Source organism: Syngnathus floridae, chromosome 4 (genome assembly GCF_059516105.1).
Source record: "Syngnathus floridae isolate MCC-2025c chromosome 4, RoL_Sflo_1.0, whole genome shotgun sequence".
NCBI classification, from domain to species: domain Eukaryota; kingdom Metazoa; phylum Chordata; class Actinopteri; order Syngnathiformes; family Syngnathidae; genus Syngnathus; species Syngnathus floridae.
Window position 1 is genome coordinate 12,533,449 of NC_142416.1, and position 26,895 is coordinate 12,560,343.

The 26,895-nt window shown below is 38.3% G+C and overlaps 1 protein-coding gene and 1 long non-coding RNA gene across 2 annotated transcripts in view; one reads left to right on the forward strand and one right to left on the reverse strand.

Annotated features, from left to right (window-relative positions):
• The first annotated feature begins 790 nt into the window (after positions 1-790).
• Positions 791-26,895, forward strand: part of LOC148399200 (uncharacterized) — a 51,623-nt gene continuing 25,518 nt past the window's right edge. Inside the window, exon 1 of the long non-coding RNA XR_015858039.1 lies at positions 791-851. This is a non-coding gene — a long non-coding RNA (uncharacterized LOC148399200). The remainder of the gene's footprint in view (positions 852-26,895) is intronic.
• Positions 9,253-20,340, reverse strand: cxcl12b (chemokine (C-X-C motif) ligand 12b (stromal cell-derived factor 1)). Its single transcript, XM_088374390.1, has 4 exons — positions 20,190-20,340; positions 18,456-18,573; positions 13,277-13,360; positions 9,253-11,612 (listed from the first exon to the last, which is right to left on the reverse strand). The coding sequence occupies exons 1-4, from the start codon at positions 20,254-20,256 to the stop codon at positions 11,573-11,575; spliced, it is 309 nt and encodes a 102-aa protein (XP_088230516.1). The 5' UTR covers positions 20,257-20,340; the 3' UTR covers positions 9,253-11,572.

Genomic DNA, 26,895 nt, shown 5'->3' on the forward strand with positions numbered 1-26,895 from the left:
CCTGATGAGCAAAGGAAACACTCCTCATGCCTTATGTTATTTCACTGTGCACAGGCTTTAAATAGTCCAAACAGAGCAAGTTAGTAATAGATTCCAGTCTTGATAAGTTGGGTTCGTTTTCTGGACTGTGTGTGATATTGCCTATATCTCCTTATTGCTTGAACAGAAGTTGTAAGGTCCATTTTGTTATTCCCTGGGAAGAAGGCCAGGATCATCACTGGACATTGAATGTCAGCCATCAGTCAATGTATGTCATTAATTGAAAGCACATTTTGATAATCACCACCTATACTTTCTTGTCAATGCCACACATAGAAGTTAATTAAAATCAAGTATTCAACCAAGATGTCACCACCATTGAAGGGACTTTTCATATTGTACAGCATAATGAAATCTTTCACTCATATTTGTTTTTAAATTTATTTAACTATAGACAGTGTTGAGTGTGTGTGTGTTTTGGTTTGGAGCCAGTACATGTGTAGTCGTGACACCTTGAAACACTTTGCTGTCTTCGCCCAGACTGATATTGAACAGAACATTCTCGACTGAGCTTGTATTGCCATTTTCAATCAAGAAAAAAATCACAAATATGCTGACAGCAGTGCCAAATGATGATTAATTCTTTGTCAGCAAACTCAAGGGAGAAGCATATGCATCACTTTGCATTTGTGTGGTGGATCCACCTGTAGAAACGTTCTCATCTGATTTGAAACACTGTGACCTCAATGTTAGAAATCATATCTGGTTGTGTGTGGTTTTAAGATGGTTGTTAAAGTTTGGCTTTGTTTCACAGGGCGCAGCATCACAGGAGGACAGAGCAACAAAAGCTGCTGTGTGGATCTTGATTTAAGGTAAGGGGCTACTTTTCAAATCTGTTTCGCAGCACAGTTTTACGGCCTATATCCATTGTAGAGGGATCCTGGATGATAAGTGAGCAATTTGTGATTTAATTTTTCTACTCACGCACTCTGTTATTATGTTTGATGGAATGTGGCCAAACAATTGTATTTATCAGTCTCTCTGTTTCATTTGATCATTAAGTAATATGACATGGAAATAAATTTAAATTGGTTAAAAATTGGATAGAGATTATTCATGGGGCAATATTTACCTTGGCAAAGCAGTAAGACGAGTGCTAAAATATGTGCATCACTTAAGTTTTTTTTTTTATGTCTTTGGATTTTATTGACTTGATTCATTTACATCCAATTTGCTTTGTGCTCCTTTGATTTTTCTCTGAAGTCAAGAATTCAGTAATTGGATAACTTTGCAAATTTCTTTGTCATCTGTTTGCATTATATATTAGGTTTTATTTGGACAACACAATTTAGTTTGCAAAGTTGGCTTTGAAGTAAAAAAAAAAAAATCAAGATGAATGCCCTTTTAATGCAGCACCTCACAATGGATGAATGGTCTTGGATTCAAGCTGTCAACTTTGAGAGACACGCTATAGACATAGATGCGACACTCAACTCTGACCCAAAAATTACTGCTGTCAAAAAAAATTTGATTTATTCGTGTCTTTCCCACAAAGCACCGACGTGGAATCAAAGGCCAAATACAAAGAAATCCATGCAGAAATAACACTCCCATGACTGAATTGGATCGTTCAACAAACAAGAACAAGACTGACAGCAGTTTGTCTGTCTTTCATCATTGTGAAAATATATTCTTAAAAGTGGGAATTCACATGCTTGTTTTCAGACTATTGTAGGTCAAGAAGAAATGATGGAAAGGAACCATACAAGCTTTTCTCACCAAACGTTGTGCTTTTAGGGTAAAACACATTTATTGACTTCATATAGTCACAGTGGATAATATTGACATTGAGAATGGGAAATAGTTTTGAAATAATCAATGCAACGTATCACATTCAAGGCACTGGAGATGGTTTTAATTTTCATTGTTGAATAAATCATCTGTACATTTTTTGATAGTTTTGGTTAGATTTTCCAGAACATTCTTGCCCCTTGATAGTTTCCAGCTTGGCAATTGTGCTACCTTTTGATTCAAAACGGATGCTTCCCAGATGTACACACGTCAACCTCTGGCTATACAATCATTGATGTTTGCAATGCAACAGATGGAGAAGCCGCTTGTGCAATAGAATGCCGCTTATTTGTAATGTCGCCATGGAAGTCAAATATTTATAAATGTACCAGCCACCACTTTAAAATGTACATTTGTTTTAGCAAAATTGTATAAAATGGGAACGCCCCTAAGACTTAGAACACCTTCGACTGCATTGGCCTGCCCAAATTGGTAAATTTTTATCGTCTTTCGCTCTCAAGTTTCTAAAGACGCTTTGAATACATCACACAGCTGTGCCATGTGAAATTAGTTACTCATCTGGATCATCCGTTCTGTCTGAATGATATTTTGGATGAGGTGGATATATTTTATTGTTCTGCATTGATTTCCTCACAAAACCATAAACTTGAGTTGTCATAAATGCGTGTCCTTTAACTGAGGCCAGACTTCTACAAGATGTTCATAATAGCACCCACTGGTTACAGAAGTGATGCATTCAAGTCTCTTCAGCGCTCTAAATGTGCACACATGCCTTTTGTAGTCCACAAGATGTGTTGGACTAAAATACTGTAGAAGTGGGACAGGGTCCACTGCTATTCATTTTAAATCATGTCTGACACAAGTTGGCTTCCATGACTCCAACAGTCGCAATTGATAAAAACAACTATTTTTGCAGACAAATTTCTATTGCGCTTGGGGCGGCAGATATACAATTTTCTGGGATGTGGCAGTGAACTTTACTTGCTACGTTTCTTGTAAGCATTCTGCCAAGAAAATTTTCCTTTTTTTTTCTTTCAAACCTTCATTATATTATTTCCTTTGGGTAAGAGAAACACAATACATATTTGGAATTTTATTACCAGAGCTGAATGCAGGTTGCCAGCAGCCCTGCCCAAAATGGCTTAAGCCCTGAATGATGCAATGCATCCCTCCAGTCGGCTGTTCTAAATGTTTTTATGAGCCACTGAGCATTGTGTGTTTTTCGTACGACGCTTTTAAGTCAAATTATTGTTGTTTTTTAGGGTCTTTTGGGAGGACTGCAATATTTGTGGAGCCTAGGCTTCAGCCTGTGCTTTTATCTGGTCTCTCAATTGGCAGTGTGTTATGTTTCAGGTCAAGCATCACAGCACTTTCGGCCACCGTTTTTCTTCCTGAGATTATTCTGAGATGATCATATTTTTTATGGTTGCCTCATAGTTCTGCAGATCCAGGTCTATATATCAGCGCTCACCTTTCTTTATGTGTTCCTATAATTTGCATGCTTGCTGGGATTTCTCCAGAATAGTCTAACTTGGTGAATGGTTGTTTGTTTATATGTGCCCTGCTGTGATTGACTGAAGATCAGTCCAGGATGTAGCCCAAAGTCACATGGGATAAGCCTCAAGCCCCTTGATGACCTCAAGCAGGATATAAAATGGAAAATAAAATCCATTCCATCCACGTGGTTGTAGTTTACACTGGTGTAAAGCTACACTACATCATTTTGATGAAACCGTTTAAACATCAAAATGTGTCATGTTAAATGGTGTCACTACATCGTAAAAGTTTTCCGATTTATGACTACAACAGAATATTTATTTTCATCACATTGCCATTTTGTTATCACTGGCATGGATCTCTGACAAGATTTTCCTTTAATAACCCACCCAGGCTGCCATGTGCTTATTACTCAATACATTTGTCATCCAAATCTCTCCTCAGCTGGTTTGCAGTGCACATGATGTGTAACATGGGAATAGCGCGTACATGTCAAGGCGCAGCGGGGCACTGAGAGAGCAACTCATGTTTGTCGAAAGTCTCCTCATGACTCCCCGAGGGAGGATTCGGCAGGGGAAACTAAACTATGCCACCCAAGGTAGTTGGACAACCTTTGACCCCATGTGACATCCCTCATGTGACCTGTCTCGCTGTCGGAGGGAGTCGCGTCTCAGTGCTTTTCACTGTTACGTTTTATTGTACTTTCCCACCCACGGTGAGCACTTACATCGACCAGCCAAGAATGGAAACTACGTCACATTTCTGCATACTTGTTCTCATGATATGCCGGATTTCCATGCTGTAACTCAAATAAGACCAAAAGAACACATGTTCACAAATATTCTTATATATGGATGCCATGTAAAGAGGCCAATGGACCTTGGTTGGATATGTTAGATATCATAGCACCCTGAATGTTGGTAGAATCATAAAAGTACAATTTAGGTCAGGAATCATTGCATTAATGCTGGTGCCTGTTATGAAGCTTTCCAGAATAGTTCCCAGCAGAATCATCTTTCACTTTGAACAGGAAGATTCCAAAATCTTCAGCTTCAAAGCTCTGCCGTATGTTTTTATTACGTCTCAGTAGTATTGTGTCATCTCTACACATGAATATACTGATTCAAGTTTTTTTTAAAAGAGAGTCCTCCAGATAAACTCAAGTTATATTTCAGTAGCATTCACCAGGTCCTGAAGGCGGGTATGTTGGAACTTTCAAAAGTGAACACACAAATAGTTTAGAAAAAGAGCTCAAAACTCAAACTGATCTGCTGTCATTGTGACGTCACCTGAAATTTCATGAGACTTTATCTTACTGTATTTATCATCTATTCTCGAGAATGAATTCCATAAGTATGCTTTTGTGGTTTTCTTTGGATTTGGAAGTGTGATGATAACCTTTGAACCCAAAATGGACCAAAATTATGTTAACATTCTGGCTTGGTGAAACTATTAAGATGACACCATTGGCGGTTTTACAGGGTGGCATCTGCCACCCCTACCAAATATCTTGACACCCCCCCCATCTATCAATAATGAATTCAACATTTTCGTAAAAACGTTCTTTATTTTTTTGACACAGTTTTAGAAAAAGTGTGTTTAGAATTTACTCCTACTCTGACACCCGGCCTTCTTTCAAAAAGAAATAGTTGCGTTCTAAAAACCACCAATAGAACTCCGGACATCGCGTGATTGCCTGCCAGGGCCCACATACTTTCGTTTTATGCCGACATCCTGACTGCATAGTACGGCGGCAGGCCAAGGATAATCGTCTTGATTATTACTACCACTAGATTGTTTTAATCCAATCGCTGCCAGTATATCGATATTTATATACTATCATTGGATTATGGTTTAGATGTTAATTATTGGCTAAGACAACACAGGACAAGCTTTAACAAGTCCTGTATGTTGTCAAAAAGGCCTGCAACATCCCAAAACTAATTGAAACATACTTGTATGGGTTTGGCCCAGTCCTTTGACGTTTGTGTTTAGCATCACACCTACTGAATGAAGCCATTAGAGACATTAAGACTTATGAAACACATACCAGGAGTTGGCTATAACTTTTTCCCAAGTAATGTAAGTTCATGAACTGGAGAACGTATGAGAAACACTTCACCTCTTCTGGGCCGGAGAGGAAAAGTCCGGTCCAATATTATCCTGTAACCACCCCGAAAAGAGAATGTTGGAAGCTTGTTTTGTGTTCGACCTCTGAGCAGAGACTTACAAATTGTCTTGAAGGCAAAAGTCTACTGCTACTTAGTGAAATGGCAGCTTTTATCTGAAATGACACATTATCACTCATTTACTTTGGTTTTAATCCAGAGACTTCTTCCGGTATCTATTTCACTGTAGTATAACCCGATGATGGACATTCTGATTTGACACTTTGGTGTTTTTTTTGGTTTGTTGACTTACTCGTCAATCATATCAGAGCTTCAAGTATAAAATAAAAAGCATTCAGCGTTCATATTACGCTCACCTGCAGATGGTGACATGTTTTGCTTGGATGTTCTCCTTCTGCTCTCTTGGCAGTCAAACTTTTCTTGTTGCGGTTCAGCTGACTCGAGAGAAATCCTTCCAGCTCTTTTAATACTCCGATGTGAACGTAAACTATAAAAAATAGTTTTAAATCAAAATCTTCAACATGTCACACACTCAGGTTTCAATTCTTGAATCACATTTTTTTATTTCATAGTCGCATATTGTTAACAAACACAAGTTATAGCAGACATTCAACTGAGTCTTATTATCACAATACCTATATAAATTCCTCATCTGCCTTGAATATAATCCTAATTTGTACAGCCGCCATCTGTGACCATGTTAGTCTAATGTAGGTCCTTCATGTGAGGGTGACATGTCTTGTCTGGAATTGTGATGATTGTTTGTGCTCATCACTCTGCTAAGCACTAACACAAGACACATTATACAGTGGAATGGTGCAGCTTGAGTGATAATTGCTTGCAGGCCTCGTTCGCTTTTGCAGTGGAAAATATCTGGGAAGTCAACGCTCTGCTTAATGATGCTTGTCAGTTAAATGGCAACAGAGCACTCTGATAAGCAGGCAACAAAGACGCTTCGCGGAGGCGGGCATCAATGCAACGATTCATTAAGCGGGCATCATAGCAGTCTTTTCTTTTCAGTCTTCTTTCTAAAATGAGCCGTGAATGATGATGTCAATTTTCTCTTCTTTTTCACTAGCCTCTTTCTTTCTACGTCTTTTCCACAATATGCAAATAAACAAGGATACATTGCATGCTATTCTCTGCTGAGCTGAAACTCACAATACATGATTTAGGGTGAGATTCATCTCATGTTCTACTGACTTTGTCCCTTTGTTGCTTGTTCAAACAGAAGATATTTGGCTAGTATTGATCAACCTGTTCTGGAGGTGAGGGGACCCCTAAAAAGTCAGCCATGATGGACCTGAGGGCATTCTGAAGCCCTCTGCAGCTTTATATGGGAATGTGTTCTTTTGGTTTGATGGAGAAGGAATCTCTTGTGTGAGAGAGATGTGAACTCTTTCATTCTCATTTCTCACCCTCTCTGTCTTTCTCTCAGGCTTTTCACACATCCACAGTCCTCGTCCGTCTCAGTGAGACACCGTTGAAGGCCATTGTGAATAGTTTGTATGTTCAGGCCTGGTGATGGTTGGCGGTGGGCGGTAACCATGGTTGGTATGCGTGCGGCGGGGTCACCACACAGTCAGGAGGACTGAGTTGTTCGATACTTATGATAGTTACTTACAAAATCAAATGTTATTAAATATTGCCCACTCTGCTTTTATGGCATTTTTTTTTCTTAAAAGACTAATGAACAGCAGATTCTTAGTAGAAGGGCCCCAGGATGAATGTCCCCCACGAAATGTATGCTCCATCTGACCCTTTGCATGAAACCAAGTCTTCAAAATGACCTGCAATGCGGAGTTAAATAGCGTGTCTAAAAGGAAGATGAGCGCTTGTCCTATCCTCAGAACACGAGAAATACAAGTTAAATGCACATTCGGAATCACAGTCTACAGTCAGTAGTGCAGTTCTACATCCAACATGTTTCCTATTAACTGGTATTAAGTTGTTCAAAGATGTACAGTCGAGAGCCTCAAATCATGCCGGATTACACACAACCTCCAAGAGCAAGTCGGCCAGGCAATTTGCTGTCCAGAATGGTTACGATTTCTGGCTCAGGTGATTCAACCTGACGGTTCCTGTGCGCTCACTTTTCCTTTTCCATGTAAATGACTCACAGAAAACATTTCATTTTAATCCACCATATTTTTTCTACAGGTGCAAAAGTTAAAGCAGAACAGGGCAAGTTTACGGCACATAACTAATCAATTGTTTTTGTAAATTTTGATTATGATGCAAAAGAAACTTGTTACTCAACATTTGAGAAAAAACCCCCGCCAAATATCTAATATTGATTGTATTTAGTCCAAATTACCTTTATTCTGTATGGAGGTATGAAAAAGATTAGTTGTGTGATTATTGTTAAATTTTACATCAACTCCTGGATTTAAAAAATATTAGAGATTTTTATTATGTAAAAAATAAAATCCCAGAATGGCTGAAAACAAAATGTAGGCTCGTTGTTATTGATTAACTAATCACATTCAATGCTGTGTTTAACATTAGGCCATCTCAATCAAAATAAATTGAAACATTATTTTGCAGGGTTACTTCATATTCTTCATATTTAGTGCAGAAATATCACTTTGGAAGTTTTTTGCTGAATGATGGATAAGCAAAGATCCATGCAAAGATTTCTTGCATGCATGCATGTGGGCACGTGTGTGAAATCTTAGTTGTGGGTGAGGTTGTACTTTTTTTTGTGGAAAAATGATTAGTTGGTTTCACCTGTTGGTGTCTGTGCATTATTGCTCTTAGTCGGACTGAGTATGCATATGAGAAAAAACTCGAATAAGCCTACGGGACACATTATATGACTCGCAACTGATTTGTCAGTTTTAATGAGAACATTTCAAGAAACTGATATTGTAAAAAGAATAATCTCAAATAAAACGCTAAAATGAATCAATTAAATGGAGCATGACTGAGTGTCTGCTAAAAAACATATTCAGAAACATCCCGTTCATATGTCCACCACCTTCATCATAACGGGGCCTCAGCTGAGTAAGCACAGTATAGAAATCATTTGTGACTGAGCCCAGAAGGCCCCAAACAAGCAACCTTGACCTTGGATCGCCCTTGGTCCACCTCCAAAAAGTGTCTCGAGTTGCTCATATGACTGGCCGCAGGTCAGAGGAGAGAGCAGCGCCATGAAATGAATCCGCTCAGCATGGCTCTGCTTGATTAGAGCTGACACATTGGAGCTCCGTGGGTTCCCTGGTGCTCCTCGGGAGTAATGAATCAGCACAAATGAACACACGTCGATGTGAAATCTCAGACAAGCGTGCTCATTTTACTAAGATTAATTCTTCATTAGTGTGTTGTGTGTTGGTTGGCGAAGAAGCTAAGCGGTCCCCCTTCTATTGTGGCTTGTGACAGGGAGTGGACATTCCCAGACATTTTTATTGATCCGTTTTATGAAGTGCTGAACTGTCGTCATTAGGGCTAAAGTTAAACTGGAGCCTATTTGGTCTATTCTCATTATCAAAAAAAAAAAAAAGAATTGAAAACAGAGAAAGACGCAGGATCACTGATGTGCTGTGAGGTTTATGGCTTTCGAGGCACTGACTCATAGCAATATTTTGCCAAGGAGTAAAACTAAATTTATAGCAACTCAAGAAAGATGCAAGAGCTTTTTCAGAGCAAGAGTGTTTTTGATTTGATATCCGTGAAAGGGTATGTTGCAGCGTGTACATGGTCTTACTTCAAAATTAAATCTTTAGGCCTGCCCATCTGGCCTAAATATATTTTTGTTTATTGTAAATGTCCTCATTTAGTGTCAGGGAGAATCAATTATGGAAACAACAACAACAACGCAATAAAACTAAAAGAATAATTTCATGTGACTTTATTGAAAAAGTGGTTTGCGTATGCTAGCTAAAATACTGTCTCATGGTTTACAGACAAAATACAAATGCTGCTAATACATGAGATATATTAAAAAAAATGTGTCATAAGCAGATTACAAAGATTATTTCACATTTTCTTGGTGTCCAAATGATATCCACTTATTTTTGCATACTAACAAGTAAATGCAAAACAGTGTTAAAAAAATACACAGTAAGAAATACACAAAGTGTCATTCCAAACATTGTGATACAGCGATATATTGGAATGGTTAAAATAGGCATTGATGTCTGTTTAATACAGTATATTAGTAATTGCTCTTTGCAATATTAGTAAGATCTATGCGCGGCTACACTCATTTATTTTTTTTTAAATGTATTTTTCTCTTTAAAAAGGGCACCAAATATGAACATAAGGTGCTCACATTACCTCTAAAATTCATATTTTGTTATTGGCATTGTGGAATCACGGATTAATTCATTATTGTGGTGCTGAATTATGACCTGAAATTATAGCCCATTCATATTTATCACACTTACTTAATAAGAATGCTTACTGCACTGCTGGCTGCCACCTAATTGGATTATAGCCTGTTAGCAAGCAGCCCGCCAATTGTCAAACATAACAAATAAAGTTAACAAAGACCACAACCACCAGTTTGTAGTATGTGAATAGTTAAGCAGAGAGGAAAGTCTATGGGGTGCTGGCTTTGTCCTAATAGAAAGCACATGTTGGATCGCAAAACACAGTTTTTGCTCTGCTTTGCCTCACAGGTTGTACTGACACTAAATATAAATAGGAAGGGTTTTCAAAGCTAATCAAGTGTTTGGTGTGGCTGTGCTGAAATATGTCTTGAATAATAATATTGACTTTAATTCTCAATTTGTTGGACGGATTAAAACAAGATGCAACAGTGGAATCCTTAGATGGACACCAGCGCTGTTGAATGAATGAAAGCAGAGAGAACAAAAACACAATTGGAGGACAGAATTTAATTGGCTTGGCTGACTTTTAACATTCAAAGAAGAAATCTAATTCCTCTGGTGCAAGAAATGACAAATTGTATCCACAATCTAATGCATGACAGGAATATGACATTTTAGCCTTCATTTAATATTTACTGTACTGTATTTTGCATTAAAAAGCATTCAGTGAGTATTTACACAATATAAAAATAAAAATTGTAACATTAACAAGACATAGCACTTGATAATAAAGTGGCTCAAAAAGATTTCTTTTTATGTATGATAAAAGATCATCAAACCATTCTCTTGGCCATCATGAACATTCCCTTTTTGACAAGCTGTTCAGCTTTTTGATATAGCCAACTTGCCCATCAATTCTCATCCAAGAATATTGCAGTCAATTTGCTCAAATGTCTCCAAACAATAAAAACCTTTACCAGATTAGGAATTCTGATCTTATAGCTGAGGTTTCATCTTGTTGTGTGATGCACTGAATAAATATTTGGTCACTACTGATATGCTCAATCAGCAAAAGCTGCTTTACCACACAATACATACACTAAAACTCCATTGTTCCATTTTCTTCATCATCTTTCTCTCTATTTCAACTTTACATCAGACCATTAAGAAATACTCCCAAAAATAAAGACATGAACTGATTATAGTATTGCATGACCTAAACAGTACAAACCGTATGAATAATAAAAATGCTTCCTGAATGTGTAGCACCACATGAACCAGTGCTTTGCGGCATGTTTGTCATTCCTAAAAAGTTGTGTTTAAAAATAGTGCCATTTTCACATACATAAGGCATAAAGTCGGAATATATCTACTTAGTGGATGATTGACATTCTTGATCATAGCGCAAATCAAGTATTTCAAAAGATCTTGAGAAAGTTGTGTTAGTGTGACCCGCCTATAAAGATGATACAAATTCTAATTCGGAATGACTAAAGGACACTTAACATACAGTGGTGGGCAAAATCATTACCCGTAAATCTGTTCAAAGAGAAAATTCAAAATGCCTTTTCCTACACACACTCTTGAGCTGATCAGCCAGCACTCACACAAACACAAGTGACATTATTTGCATCAATTGTTGCAAGACAGGTTTTAATCGCACTTGGTGCTACCGTGGAGGGTTTGGGGGGGGTACAGGTGGGACTGTGTGGACATCCAGAGAAGCCTGTGGTGGGTGGCACAAATTGGCGGTGAAGTGCTTCTTGTGCAAGCAGTCCAGAGAGGTGGACAGGTACATACAGCGTGTTTACATACATCCATAGCAGTGGAAAGGAGGTACACAGGTTGGACCCGAGGGTGCTTGACCAACATCCTTCAGACTTAGTTCCTCTTATTGTTGCGTCTTCTTGACTTTTTCACCCTGTGCACAAAGTTGGAAATATGTTTAATGGCAAATAATATGCTTTCCTTTACAGAAACCAAAGCAAACAAAACATGATTGCCCATGACTTCTCTTTCAGATTTTAGTTTACCGATTATATTCCGTTCTCTGCTACTTACTTATTCACCCATCTGTGATGTTTTTGTATCAAAATCTATAACAATAAATATAAATAACATATCCTTTTGGATTTCATACTGCGACAAGAAGTACATAAATGAGAGCTGAGGTTTTTTTTATATTGATTGATATTTAATTCTAATTTGATTTATGTTTATACTTATTTTAATATTTTTATTTTTTTAAATTTCCATTCATGTATAATGAATGTATGATTTTTTTTCTTTTTTTTAAAGGAATATACAGTTGATGTAATCTAACATGAAAAGAGCGATGTGATAAAGTGCAGCCATGCTCCTTGCAAGGGAACCAAATAAATGATTTTCTTCATTCTCGGTAGGGCACTATTTTGTGTTTCATGTCACATTCCGTGTTTTAGGTCGTCTCTCACAGTGTAACAACATTGATGTAATATGAGACATTAAGGCTACCAGGTGGGGTTAGAAATGTGTATCATGGACACATGTGAAGTGCACTAATAAAAAAAAATAATATGCATCTGTTCCCAGGCTGGAGCACAATCTTCTCATCTGACACACTGGGAAATGTTATGCTTGATACTATATCGCAACATGTGATGCCAAACATGTAGGGTCTCATGTAGAGACAGTCAAAGTCGACAGCAGTAATTCCCTCAACAATTCTGAGCTGCGCCGAGCCAAAATAACTCTCCTTGTTAAATCAGCCCCATATTTTTTTCTTTTTGTTCAAATCACTTGAGAAGTAGTGGCTGCTCATATCGGTTTAAAGGCCGGGCAAGAAACCAAATTGGGTGAATTCAGAGATTTGTTTGTAAACACGTTAAACGTTTGTTGTTGTTGCTTTAAAACAAATGTTTACAAGGTATAATTAGCTTTATATGGTTTGCAATTGACTCCTTGTACATCCACATGACTTGTTTTGTTTTCCCAACGTGAGGTTTTGTACTGTTTCGAGAATCAGACATTCAGCCTGGCAATAATCACCAGCAGACACTTTTGCTTATGAGGAATGTGAACATTTTAACAACATGGCTTGTTAAAATGTGAATGCTCTGCCACTGATATTAGACCTTCTAAACTTTCCTCCCCCGGTGTTGCCCCGCGGCCATGGCAAATCTGCTGTTAATGTGCAATTTGTGGTGATGATTTTGCAGAGCATGCATTTAAAAGTCCATTGGACATAGTTTTGTGTTTAAGTGTATTACTAAGTGCGGCGGGCGTGTGAGCTGATGATGATGAACACAGTGATGACGCCTGTGATGCTTAGACACAAGGTTATGAGAAAGGAGGAAGCAGGCGCACCACAGACAGATTTATCAGCCATCTTAACTACATGCACATCATTTCACAGATGATAATTCAGGCGGCTTACATCAACCAAGTCATTGCTTTCAAGGAGTAATTTCCAGCAAGATGGTGAAGCAGCAATTTGTATCAGTGGTTTATTTGTTCTGTGTCGGCTCTAAATTGTAATTAGTCATGTCTGTCTTGGTCAGTGATGTGCAAGACCACTCGAAGAGAGAGAGTGGTTTTTAATCTTACTTGTTTATGGCGTTCTTTAAGTACTGCTGCAGCCACTTGGTTTCTGGGTTGATGCAAACTTCCCGGTTGCTCTTCAGTTTGGCACTGTGGGATGGAGACAAAGAGGGTTGGATTATGAATAGGGTACAGCTTTGACTGCAATTTGCAATACCTGACAATTAATTTGATTTCCATAAAAATTTCAGATTTTTTTTTTACACTTTAAATTTAATTGCAGAAACATTTTTTCTCTCTCAATTTGCTGTTCAAGTCACAATGGAAGGCAATGGCAAATGATAAAATCCAGTCTCTTCCAAATGGTTTACTTTATTAACCAGACAGTAGCCTGCAAAAAACAAAAAAATAGCACCTTCCTCTAATCTGACATCATTTTCAGTGAACTAGTTATTGACTCCTAAAGAAACAAAAGAAAAACTTACACACTCCAGAATTAAAATTGTACTTTCATTTTGGAATGTAGTCTGCTAACAAGCAAAAAACACAAGATGATGCTTTTTTTTTTCTAACTAATTCAGGCAGCCATAGATAAAAAAAAAAAAAAAGGGAATACTGTATGTTCCCGTCAACTTACATTACTTTTCATGAAGGAGCATATGTACCATGAACTTAAACAGACAGACAAATAATCATAAATATTGTCTTCTCTGCAAACTGTGTGTTCCCGTCATCTTACATTATCCTTCATGAAGGAGCATATGTACCATTAACTTAGACAGACAAATAATCATAAATAATGTCTTCTCTGCAAGCCTATGTGTTCCACATATTGACTTACTAGTGTTTATTTTCTTGACATAACGTATGCTCACGGAAGAATGCACATTACCGTCAAGTTTGACCCACAAAAAGGCCTCTTGACTTCTTCAATTGCTTCAAGTTTACATGTGAAGTGTGTGTTTTTGACGTCCTGTATACGTAAATCAGGTTTATTGTTGACAAAAATTCAACACTACATTGTCTATGGAGCACCCTCTGCCTATAAATTTGCAGTGAAGCCAAAAGAGATACATTTTAAAAGCTTCTTTGGCAAGATCAACTCTAAGAGTTGGAACACTGAGATTCACAAATGCACAAGACGGACTGTTTTATAACGGCATTATTTGTGTGTTTTTTTTCCACTTGAATGAATTTCATTACTCCCAATTGGATAATAAATACTATCATGTAGTGAGGTGATAAAAGGTAATGTTAATGACCTACTGCTGTGTAAACACTTAGTTTTATGTGCTGGTTCTGGGCATTTTTAGCTTATCTGTTGCTTATAAATCATAATATCTTTGACTGAATATGGAATAATAGCACCATTTCATCTTTGAAGAAGTCACATTGAGTAAAACAGCTTCCAGGATGCTGTGACATCAAACTTTCAAAAGTTAAAATATTTAAACAAGGTTTCTTTATTTGATGACAATTAATGTATTTTATTTGGGGCAAAAAAAGGGACTCTTCGCCTCAGAGACACATTTAATGAAAATAGCGGTCAAAAACACCTGAGCTAAACCTCAGCATGTCTTCTAACACATGTGAGCTGTAAATGTGATGCTCATTGAGCATGACAGGTTGTCAACCCTTGGCCAGCTGTGAGAAATTAACACTTTTGTGTTTCCACTGAAGAGCAGCTGCATTAGAAAAAAAAAAAAAGAGAGAGAAATATGTTCATCTAGTTCTGTTTCCATGACTGGCATGGACCGCTGCGTAAATCTACACGGATTTGTTTCAGACCGGGTGTTGATCGTATTTTAAAATGGGTGGTTGCGCTGCTGTGGGTGTGAACACATCGGCTCCTCTCATTCATGTGGCTCACTCACATCTCACATGGAAACATTTGAGATGCAGCGATTTATGTGTGACTGGACCATGATCGCCCCGGTCAACTTAACATCATCTGCCCCTGGAGGTCTGCTTGCAGTTTCTTCTAAATGTGCCTTTTGCGCCTCAAAGCTTGGTTTACCATGTCTCCTCGTAAAGGTAGACCACGCATAACAAGGAGTATATCTAATTTGTGCATGGCCTCATTAGGGTTTTGTATTTGATTAGTAACAATATGATATTAATATTTGAAAGAAAATATGCCACTTCCCACCGTTTGGGCTCAGAAGTAGATCAAGTAGATGAAAGTGTGTGAGTAGATCAAAAAAACTCTGTCGCATTGAAGTTTATTTTTTTTTCTCAAGGTTTAATCTCCTGCCTGCTTGTGTGATATTGCACAGAGTCGAAAACATCTGTGCACATTGGTTTGATGTAAACTTTGACTCTGGTAACTTCTTTTGATCTGACCGGTGGTTCAATTTAACTGTGATTGAACCAAATAATTAGCGGATACAAATTAGGGTCATTTAAAACAGTATTGTCTGAGAGTGCTCGAACCTAATTCTTTCATGTACCAAAAGAAGAAAAGGGGCATTTTCCCAATCAATACATTGAAAATATCCATCCAAGTTCTCTGTTATCTTGAAGATACATTTCAAGATATAGATCCTCCTACAAGGTGCGGTCCAAAGAAAACTAAAGTTCGCAATTATTATTGTTTTATTTTTATTTTGGTGAAAATGTGTGCTTTGACTTTTATCACTTCAAATTGTGGCAAAAGAGAGAAATCTTTTTTCTATCTGAGGTATTTGAATCAATATTACTATTTTATATAATATATCCATTCATCCATTTTCTGAACATCTTTATTCTTTTTACTATTGTTGTTTCTTCTAATAGAGAAATATTTGAACATACTGAAAATATGAATTTAATGCCAAGTTGTGGGCTGATATTTCTGGAACATCAATGTGTTCCCAGAGTATGATTGATTACCATTGTTGTGGTCCAAGTGTGTGTGTGTGTGTGTGTGTGTGTGAGTGTGTGTGAGAGCACCCCCATGAGTGATGAAAACATGTGTAAATATTTAGGTGAAGATTTGTAGCAACACAAGTCGGGGGCAGGCGGCTCGGCTCTTAACATGTGTGTGTCACACCTTTTGTGACAAAAGGTCATGTGTGAGAGCTCGCAACTTCGAGGGGAGTCTTTCTCTTCCTTCCATATCTCCATCACACTGCTCCACAAATGAAACACCATCTCGCTTTAACCGGCCACCTTCTGTGTTCCTCTCCTCACACGAGCAAATGGCATCTCACTTTAAAGAGACGAAGAGCATCCAATCCCTCAAACTAACATGTCAGCAGCTCCGTAACTGGATCTTTGTTTATTTTCTCTCCTCTTCTTTTATTGGGGGGATGGCATGTCCATCCGCTTGGGACCTCCATCCTGTTTTTGATGTGTTCCTCGAATCCCTTCTGTCCTGTTTTATCTGTCTACTGGTCTGGGCCAGCAAGTCACCTCTAATTGACTTGGCTCAAGTTTGACGGCTGGTGTTCCACAAGCAGCAGGTAGTAATTACTTCACAGCAAGTTAATACCAACAGCATGCTGGGATGAGTGGGAAGGAGATGCGGGGGTCATATTGGGGAGCATGGCGGGTGACTGTCAGGCAGGGCGAGGGGAGGGGGGGTCATTGAGAAGTATAATGTTTCTCTACGTGCTTTCATGTGCCTCAGTGGCGATATCTCAGGAGCGAGATGTTTTTCTCCTCTCCTCTCACCTCGCCGAAATGACTTCTTGACTCCTCTGGGCTGGTCGCATCTCTCTGTGTCCTCTGTGACCTTTTGCCATTCATTCACGCTCCATAGAGTCACAAGTCACCTCCTCCTCATTTGGCAGCCTTTTTGCCTTTTGGCTGAGGCCTCTGCCACCTGATTTTCTATAGAAAACTAATGAATGAGGCTTTTGAGTTAATGTGTTCCAGATCGGTGACATTATACTCAGCCTTGCTGTGCGGTCTGAGGCGGCAGATAAAAAAAAAAAAAAAAAGAGAAAGTGGAAAAGGGACGCAGGGGGTCAGCAGAAACACAAAGGTAATCACTTTGACCCTTAATTATTGCTTCCTTTGCAAAACATAAATAGCCCCCTCGAGCTTCGGCCGTCATATTTTTCTTAATTCGTAGTGCAACACTTTGAAGTAGCCACTTTATGAATGATTTAAACACCTTACAACAAATGAACCTTCAATAAAGAAAAAAAAGAAAATAACTGTAGATTTAATTAACTCAATTATTATAATTTATCTGGATCCACATTATTTTATTTGTACAGTCACTTGACAAAACATTTTTTTCAGTGTAGTATTATAGCATTATACATTAAATTACACATTAACAGTATTCATTGCTTGTCACAACAATTTCTACATTTTAGGCTTGTTACATGTACATTGTAGAATTGTATAAAATCTCTTGGATTAGTTTAATAGGAAAATATTTGGAAGTTTAAGCAAGAAAAGTTTATATTTAGAAAAAAATGATATCCTTTAGATATGGGGAAATTCATTACTAATAGTTTGCTTTGTATTTGTAATTCTCCAATTATATCTTTTGCATAGTATACAAACAAACACACTTTCATCTGAAGTCAGCTGTGATTGACAACCTGGGCTGGTCACCAGTCATTCGTAATATTTCACACTTCATTACATTTAATCGAGCATTTTTTCCTACATCTTTTCATGACATTGTTTGGCAAGGACTCAAGTTGAATTAATGTTCCTTGCACAATTTAGACATCAAAATGCAAGCTCCGAAAGTTGCTATCCTGTTAAATATGTGACTGTTGTACATTTTTGGCATGGCAGCAGTTTGTGTAAGACTAGAGAATTCTCTTGGCAAAGCAGGAACGTATATCTAGATATGACAACTGTTCCTGTTCTGTTTATCACATTTGTCGATATCCACCCAAAAAACCAACAACACAAAACAAAACAAAAGCACTACATTTCTACCAGCATGTCCAAAAATTTCCCACTTGGCAACTTGTGATATAGCGCTCTTGTGTAATATATTTGAATTTATATATTCCAGCTTGTTCTGCTGGATGGATAGCATTTCCTTCACGTCGTCAGAGCCTAGCCAACTATTTTACGTTCACACATGAAAATCAAATCAAAGTAACAAATACAGCGTGTTTTGTTTACGTTGTTGCTTAGCTGCTTTAACCTTTTACTTGACCTAAAACTACAGATCAATGAAGCTGAAGTGAAAAACCTTCACAACATTTCAATGTCACTAATACCTATGTGGCCAAGAACAGCGTCTACCTGGAATTCTTACAGAAACAAATATCTAAAATGCTATACTCACATGACTTGGAAAGGGCAGTTGGGTGTGTGGAGGAACTTGAGTTCTTTGATGGAGCGCTGGGGAACCGTGTTGAGAGTAGAACGACACCAGCACCTCTCCACAAGACTGATGGGCTTTGCTGCAAACACATCAAATAGAAAATTAGAAAATTGGAAGACAATATGCAAAGAACACTGCAGAACTAGTGTCTTCTTTTTAGGCAATCAAAAGCCACTTTGTATTGTATGTCCCTAATAAAAAAAATGACACCCCGTTAAAAGAATTAGGAATAAGGAAATGATAAAGAATTAATCTCTTAAACGATGATGTCATTACATCCTGACTTCTGTGCTAGAAGTGTGTTTAATCGACTCTCACATCTTTCCAAAGCATGGGAACGTACGAGTTTACGTACTATTGCTCTCGACAACATGTTCATTAAAAAGAGATTAGTCCCTTTTTGACCGCTTTCTTTTTTCCGCGCCCGCACACACCACAGAATTTTAGCTTTTCACTCAGAACGCATTCAGCCGGACCTCTCTCACTAAAGGGTCCTCAACACACAATTTCTGATGTCGTCCTCTTTCATAAAAGAGCCCTCTGCAGCTCACACAGCCTCAGTGGAAATCACCCTAAGTACATTCTTAAAATGATTACAAATCACCCGTGTGCCACCAGCATGGAAGCTCGCGGGGCCCGGTGCACTACTGCAGATGCAAGCTGATAACATCAAACATCAAAGTATGATAAGCGCATTCCTTAATACAGCTTGCGGATTGGTCCAAAATGACAGCTTTCAAAATGAAACATTTTGCAATGTATTCCTTGGTTTTTAACAAGGTACTGCACAATAAATTTAATTAAATAAGTAAAATAAAGCAGGTGCACCTTGTGTAACTATGACCAACCAGATATTGATAGTGATAATTTACTTATACCAAATGTGCCACCACAAATGGCAAAGACCCAAGTAATATAAGCCTAATGCCGACACCCTATTCTAATGCAAACGAGGGGATCATTATGCAACATGCAGCTCTGGCGCCCGAAATGAGCAACCACAGCTATCACTAGCGTGTTGTTTATCCCTAATTAGAAGCTAATTAAAAGAAAGCAAAGAGAAAAGCCAAATGCACACAAGTCTTTAATATGCAATGTGGGGGTGTTAGCAGGGAAGAAACAACAAGATTAACAGAAGCGCAGGTCAGGCAGCTCAACAGTCTGATTTGACGCCTGGCAAGGGACATAAGGTGACACTAAAGCGGGGCCACAAAGTTGATAACATGCAACTTTGTTAGATAACCATTTGGTGTCCTGTTAAAAAAAAAAATCTAGCATACATAATTTTTATGCAAAAACCTCAAAACAAATTGTGCGAGAAATTTATTGGGAAATACCACTCTTGATAAATGTAGCTTATGTGATTATATACATCATATGATGGAATTTATTTATTTAACCCAAGAGTCATGAATTTTAAATAATAAAAACAATAATAATGATAATAATAATAATAAGAGAAAAGGATACAATTTGACCATCAATATTCAGACGTTAAAAAATACTTCACATTTGAGATTTTATAATATTCTTGAGGCATATCAGCTATTTCAAAATAATAATTATGAGAATAAAAAATATAGTCTTATAAAAAAAATTGTCAAGTTCAGACTAACAAATGAAAGGTCTTACAGTACACAGTAGATCGGTGAAATAATAATAATAATCATAAAAGCCTGCTTGATTCTAACTTACCGGTACTTGTAGGTCCATGTGTGACCACGGCCAAGAGAAGCATCAGTGGCAGAAGTTTGACGTCCATGTTGGTGCTTGCTCAAGCTGCTCCGTCTGCTACAGTCCAAGGCACTACTGAGGCCGCCAGCTCTGTATTGTGTTAAAACCTCGATGAGAGGGAGAGTCAGAGAGAGAGAGAGAGAGAGAGAGAGGGGAAGGAGGGAGACCCACTTTCTCAGAAGAGGAGGGCAGAGGGGGTGTCCCAGCATAGAAGGAGAGGAGAAGGAGGAGGGAGCAGTGGCGAGTCAGGAGAGACTTCCTCACTTGTAAAAGCTTGGCAAGGGTCAAGGAGAAAGTCTGGTGCAAATTCTTTGACTCCTTTTTTCCTTGCATTCTCTTTGTCAGAATGAGCCTAAAATGTTCGATAATTTTTACAGGTGAACTTAATCTGTCCTTCTGTAACCTTTTGACCTCAGCAGGTGTTTGATCCATGAGTCGACCAATGAAGTTCAAACGACGTCTACTTCTGCGCCTTTCTGTGACTCTTCCAGTCTGTCTGTACCTCTTTTGCAAGCTGCAGAAAGAAACATCCCATTGTTACTGTGGATCACCTGTTAGATGTCACGTTGGTTTCATGTAATGAAAATGTGAAGTACATGATGAAGACAGTATACAATATAGTGCATATAAAAAAATATGCAAGTGTTTATGTGATATAAAAAAAAATGACACTGCGATAAATAATTTCACAACCTGCAATGTGACCTATGCAACTCAACAGAAAAAAAATCGGAATGAGGGGAGGTAAAAATAACATATAACTCAAATAATGCAAAAGTGTGCACACCCGCTTGTAACTTGGGATGTGGGTGTGAATAGAATTAACCAATCATGGTTAACCTTATGTTTATTGGGGATCAGCACACAGTTGGCGCTATAAAAAAAAATCTAATCATGATTCATGTTAATGTGCCCCTTTTATATTATTGTTGAAGTCTCCTTATCATCTGCCGCACACACGTCTATGTGACCTCCCTCTCGAGCTTCCTGCTGTTAGACTAATCTTGTATTCTGCATATCAGATGATTGTGCCAATTCTCCCTCTCTCTCTCTGTCTCTCTCTAGCTCAATGGAAAGTTTGCGTGTATTGAAGTTGCAATGCAAATGCTGAAGCTCTGGATTATTTAAGACGATAATAATGACCAAAGAGTTAACTTAATGTGCTCGTTGGATGAAGAACAAATGGAAACACTTTATTTTCGAGCTCAATTCTTTATACGAGGCTACGGAGGCCCATTGCATGAGAATACAATGGCCTACTTTTCCAGTTTGCATTTTTCAGTGGAATCTTGAAGGCTACCATCATCAAACCTTTATTAACTGTGCAGGCAATGTTCAAGTTAGATGTTTTTACATTGTTAATGTTAATTGATCAACTTAGCAACAATGCACACTTGACAACAATAATAATTTATACAAATAATAATCTCATAATAATAATAAATTGACCCCTCAAAAATAAGCACAATAAAATAAAAAACTTATATTTGATAATAAGTGGTGATGCGTATGTAAACGCTGGAGTCCTCGTGCTTAGTAGTGAAATCTTACCTTCACCCTTTGTTAGGTCAGATACCACTTTTGGTAAAAGCCATTTTCTGTGTTGAAAATATCAAACATAGTTCTAAATTACATCAAATCAACCGACTGAAACGATTCATCGAAAAACTAGAAGTAAGAGAATAAAACTCTTAGCAACACTACGCAAGTACATAATTGGGTTTGTCTCTACAAGTAAATTAACATTCACATTTTCTTGCCAGATCATGACGCCCCTTTGGCACCCCCACCCAGCCCTTATCATGCTCAATAAAACCATACAAGCACTTAAGAGTGGTTGTGAATTCATACGCCAAATCCCTTTACAGGCCCATGCCTCCGGTGGTGAAGAAGTGGCAGGTCCCGTTGTAAACCATAAACTTGAGAGGGTGTTTAGAATTAGCCAAAGTAGGGTGCACTAAAACTGCCACCAAGAGGAGAGAGCTCAAACTGATCTGGCAAAGTGTAAATGTGCTGGCTGGAACTGACCTTCTCTAATGACACCAACAACGTGTTTTTAGTGTTTTACGGTGCAAGTAAACAAGCTGAGAAATAACACAACATTTAGCCATTAAGACTGCAGTCCTCCATTGCAATATAATAGTCGTTTATTACCTCTGGCAAGGGAGTGTGGATTTTTCCAGTTTGTTTCTATGCAACTTTGACTCAAACTGTCATTTAAGTTAAATACTGCATATTTTATGATGGCCTTATATTTACAGGCCTACCGCATGTTATGTTTGTGTAGTATAATGAAAAATAGTTCATGCAAGTGCTGGGATGTCACAAGACCATTTATGGTATTCAAACTGAAGTCATTATTTGAACGTACACAAGAACCATAAAAACGAGACCACAAAATAAAAGTTATTCTGCATAGGTCTGAACCCTCTCAGTCAAATAATAAACTTGACTTTGGGTACCAGTTCAGGTAAAATTCAACTCAACTGCTCAAATCGTTCCGAGTAACAGAAAGATCTTCTGCTTGCTGTCTCATTGGTTATCATTCCATTTCACTTATCACAACTTTGAGATTTCCTGACATTCTTGAAAATGGTCACATTTCTTTTAGCCTCCTCAGCTCTAAAATGTCAAAGTGGCAAACACGCAAGCTGGGAATGTGTTTGGCACGTTTCCCACCGACCCGTGGAACGACACCGCCACTTGTATTGCACGTGGGGTCAGAGTTCACTGTTTCATGTACCTGTGTAGGGTTACAGGCAATTGGGCTGCCTGCTCTTTGTTCTGGACCCGTCTTGATTGACAAGCGTGCACAAATGGTTGCCTTGATGAAGGATATGATCGAGAGCAGATGAGTATTTGAGCAGGGTAAGTGTTCTGTGTCACCTGCTATCTTACACAAATAAAATTTCAAAGTCCATTAAAGGCTTGACCTTGGACAATTACTAAACATTACAAGACCTTTGCGGATTTTTCCATTTCTCTCCATGTGGTCATCCCTGATTGCTTGGCTTTAAATGATGAACTACAAAGTGAGCAAATACTGTATGGCCCTTTTCCTATTAGAAGGCTCCAAGTGATATCTGATCACATGGTTATATTGAAACTTCTGAAGTAGTAGAAAAACACTATTTATTTTTCCTTTTTGTTGACACATTATGCAGTTTCCTGCTATGGCTGAAGTATTTTTGCCTTATAAATTAATCGTAACTGTTAAAATAGTTATTGAATAAACTTAAGTGGACTAACATAACATATGTTCTGCTGAAAACTTCTGTCCTTTCGGCGAAAGATCTTACGATACGCATACTGCTGACTTTCATCACAACCTTCTTTCATCAGCGTGTATGAAATAGCACTTAAAACTGGCTAACACAAACACAATATTAATTCTCCCCCATGTAAAAATGAACCCAAATAAACACAGACTAATCTTTTGAGTAATCTCACACAACAGCAGATCCCCGCTGTAAAGTTGTGATCTCTGTCAGGAGATTGCTCGGCACTCAATGGTTTATTGTGCTTGAGTCTGCTGCTGAGTTGCGTTTTATGGTGGCAGGACACATGAAGGCTTTTCCTCCTCTGTGCTTGGATAAACAGTAGTTCACAATCACACTAGGGTCTATAGAGGGCAATCATAACGTGCCATATAAACACACATTCATCAACGTGGAGATTCTCCCAAGGGATGTGTATATCACTTTTTAGATCACATTAAGACCAAGTGTTGATTAAAAGCTTTGGTCAGCTTCTATTGATCAACTTCAGCAGAAACAGGAATGTCAGTCAGAGTTGAGAGGAATATGGTTGGAGCTAAATACAGGCTGATTCTGGAAAAATAAAATGTTGGAGGCTGCATAGATTTGATATTGGAAACGAGATTCATCTTCCAGGAAGTTTGTTAGAGACATTCCTTGAAAGCTTTCAGCTGTAACCGCTGTTAGGTGGCACAAGAAAGTATTGACGCAGGAGGCTGAATGCAAATGCACACCATATTTTTTGCCTAAAATCAACATTCATTTTTTCCTAAAATTAACATTGATATTTTGAGCTGGTTGACCATATAAAATGAGAATTAAAATATGGTTTGTAGATATAAATACTTTTTTTCAAGTCACTCTGTCTGTACCTGTTTTGAATCAATCAAAAAATATATTTATATAATTTTGCTTTCAGTGGTGGAAAACTACTTAGAGCAAGGAGGACCAAAATACATTTTATTTTTTTTACTGCCAGCCAAGCTTCTAAAGGGCAAAGGGTATAAAACTTTATTTTTTTTTGTACTCCACATACAGTTAAAAAGCTACTAAAGGCGCCAGAGGGAATGATGAAGACATTTCCATCTGAATAAGAATTTGCTCACATCCTGAATGTGTTTGAAGTTCTCCTAGTTTGTGGCTTCTGCTAGAAAGGCTTCTCATTGACTAATCCAGTTTAGCTGGTGCCCGCCTGTGGAGGAGAGAATCTGGCATCCCACCAGTGCAACTCAATGGATGCTTTTTTAGACAAAAGCAAAAATGGCCACCCTTCTCCTCTTCTTCTGTCCTTGTACCCAGCTTGAAAAGCGCATTGATTCTAGCTCCTTTTTCATAGATTTGTCAAGAGCATGGTTTGCATTTGACCCTGTTGTCATGGATTCAGAACCTGTCTAGGGCAGGACATGTGTGTACTGTATACTGTTGAGGATTGCTGAGAAAGGAGAGGGCTGGCTGGAGCACTGGTCCCCTCTTTGGTGGCACAATTAAACAAGGAGCTCACGATTCTTTTCTCACAGGAGGCCATTTAAATGGGTGGCAATCAAAACTCATTCTCTAATTGGATGAGCTGCACCATAAGCTCTCGTGTGCATGGGTTAATAGTGTGTAACGCACATTTATATATACATATGCACATACATGCATCAGTTGTAACTATAATAGACAGCACCATGCAGTTTTGCTGCAATGTGATATCTTGAAGTCAAGACTGATAAACGTTAAGAGTAAGGTCTTGTTGCAGCTCAATAATGAGCAGTAACAATGGTGTTCGAGCCAATTTTCTCACTGGAGCATTCTCTGCAAGTGTCAAAAGTAATCACATTACCAGCTTGGATGCACTTCAAAAGCACAACTTAATCTGTGAAGCATGACAGCTTGATGATGTTAAAAACATGAAGCTATTATTGTACATTATCTAGTAGATCTGAGTACGAATGTTCTTCTAAATACAATTTTAGATGATCGATGGTTCTCTACTAGTCAGACTCAAGCATGGCTATTTTTCCTTCTTTTATTTTCTTTACTTTAGAATAACCAGCTGAGAATTGAGACCTTGAATCTGTTGTTGGGTCAAACTGTAGTGGCTGCTGTGCTCAATGTGGGTCCCTCACATTTTTATTTTTGGAATCTTCAATCTGCATCCTTCCAGTTCCCAAGCCAAGCTCTCACTGACTGAACCAACGCCATCAGAGTGGTCTCATCAGTTCTGTGAAGATTGACTGCACGATGGTGAACACAAAAAAAAACCCCATCACTTATGAAAACATCAGGATGATGTCTGTCACAGTCTGCATGTGAAGTCTTCATCGGTTTGAGACAGTTTAATTCACCTTGGAGATTCCCGGTGGAAAGATACGAGGAAACCGCAGATGCTGTTTTCTCCTCCCTTTCTTACTGTCCCATGGCGACGAGCGATTGAGGGGCCGCTTTCAAATTGACAAGTTTAATTTATCTGCCAAAAGCCAATGTCAAGGAAGCCAAGAGTGCAAAAAACAAAAAAGGTAAATTGAAAACATCAGGTTAACATGGCAGCCTTTTAAAGAACATCTCCCTCTGCTAAGCTTTTCAACTCTGGCAAATTAAAGCTGAATTGGCTCTCACACGTCATCCACATTTCACTCTTTGCTTGGGTTTGCTCAACATTTGAGGAATTCAAGTGTGGAAAACCTGCATTGGTCGCTGCTGTCTTTGGGATGTAAATTTCTTTTGGACTTTGAGGCCTTAATGGGATGGACGTCTGGCTCATCAGCTTCAATTCTGTTAGCTTTGGAGCGTGCACACACAAATTTTCTTTAAGTACCACACAGAGGCGCACACATGCACGCAACATGGCTCTTCTGGAATAGTGAAGAAATCCTGCTGGTATGAAGATGAGGTCACAACCCTGACACAAAGGTCTTGCTAAGCCTTGCAGGTGCTATGGTACGGATATAAATCCATCCTGGTACAAATTCTTTTGAGGTAACATAGAGTGTAACTGTTTCAATAGACAGCAAAAGATATCTTGTTTAAATGGTTCCATATTTAAATGGCTTATTTATTAGTCCACAACACAATTGTCATTCTACCCTGCAAGATTTCTGCTACCATTCAAATTTCTACCATTTGTTCTGAGTGATCTGTGTACAGCTGGACCCATATGATGTAAACATGGATGTCTAAATCCACCAGTGAAGACATAAGCTGACTTTGACTTTTACTTTAAACAGAAAGAGGCAGAATGCATTTTGTATTTTTGAAAACGGCAGCACACTGTACTAGTGGTTAGTAAGTTTGTATCACAGTTAAAAGGTCCCAAGTTCCAATTTTGCTCTATCAATTTGTACATTCCACCAGTTCTTGAACAACTTTTTTTCTCCCAAAGATTCCAAATTGCCCATGTGCGTGATTGTCTGTTAGTGGCTTGTGAT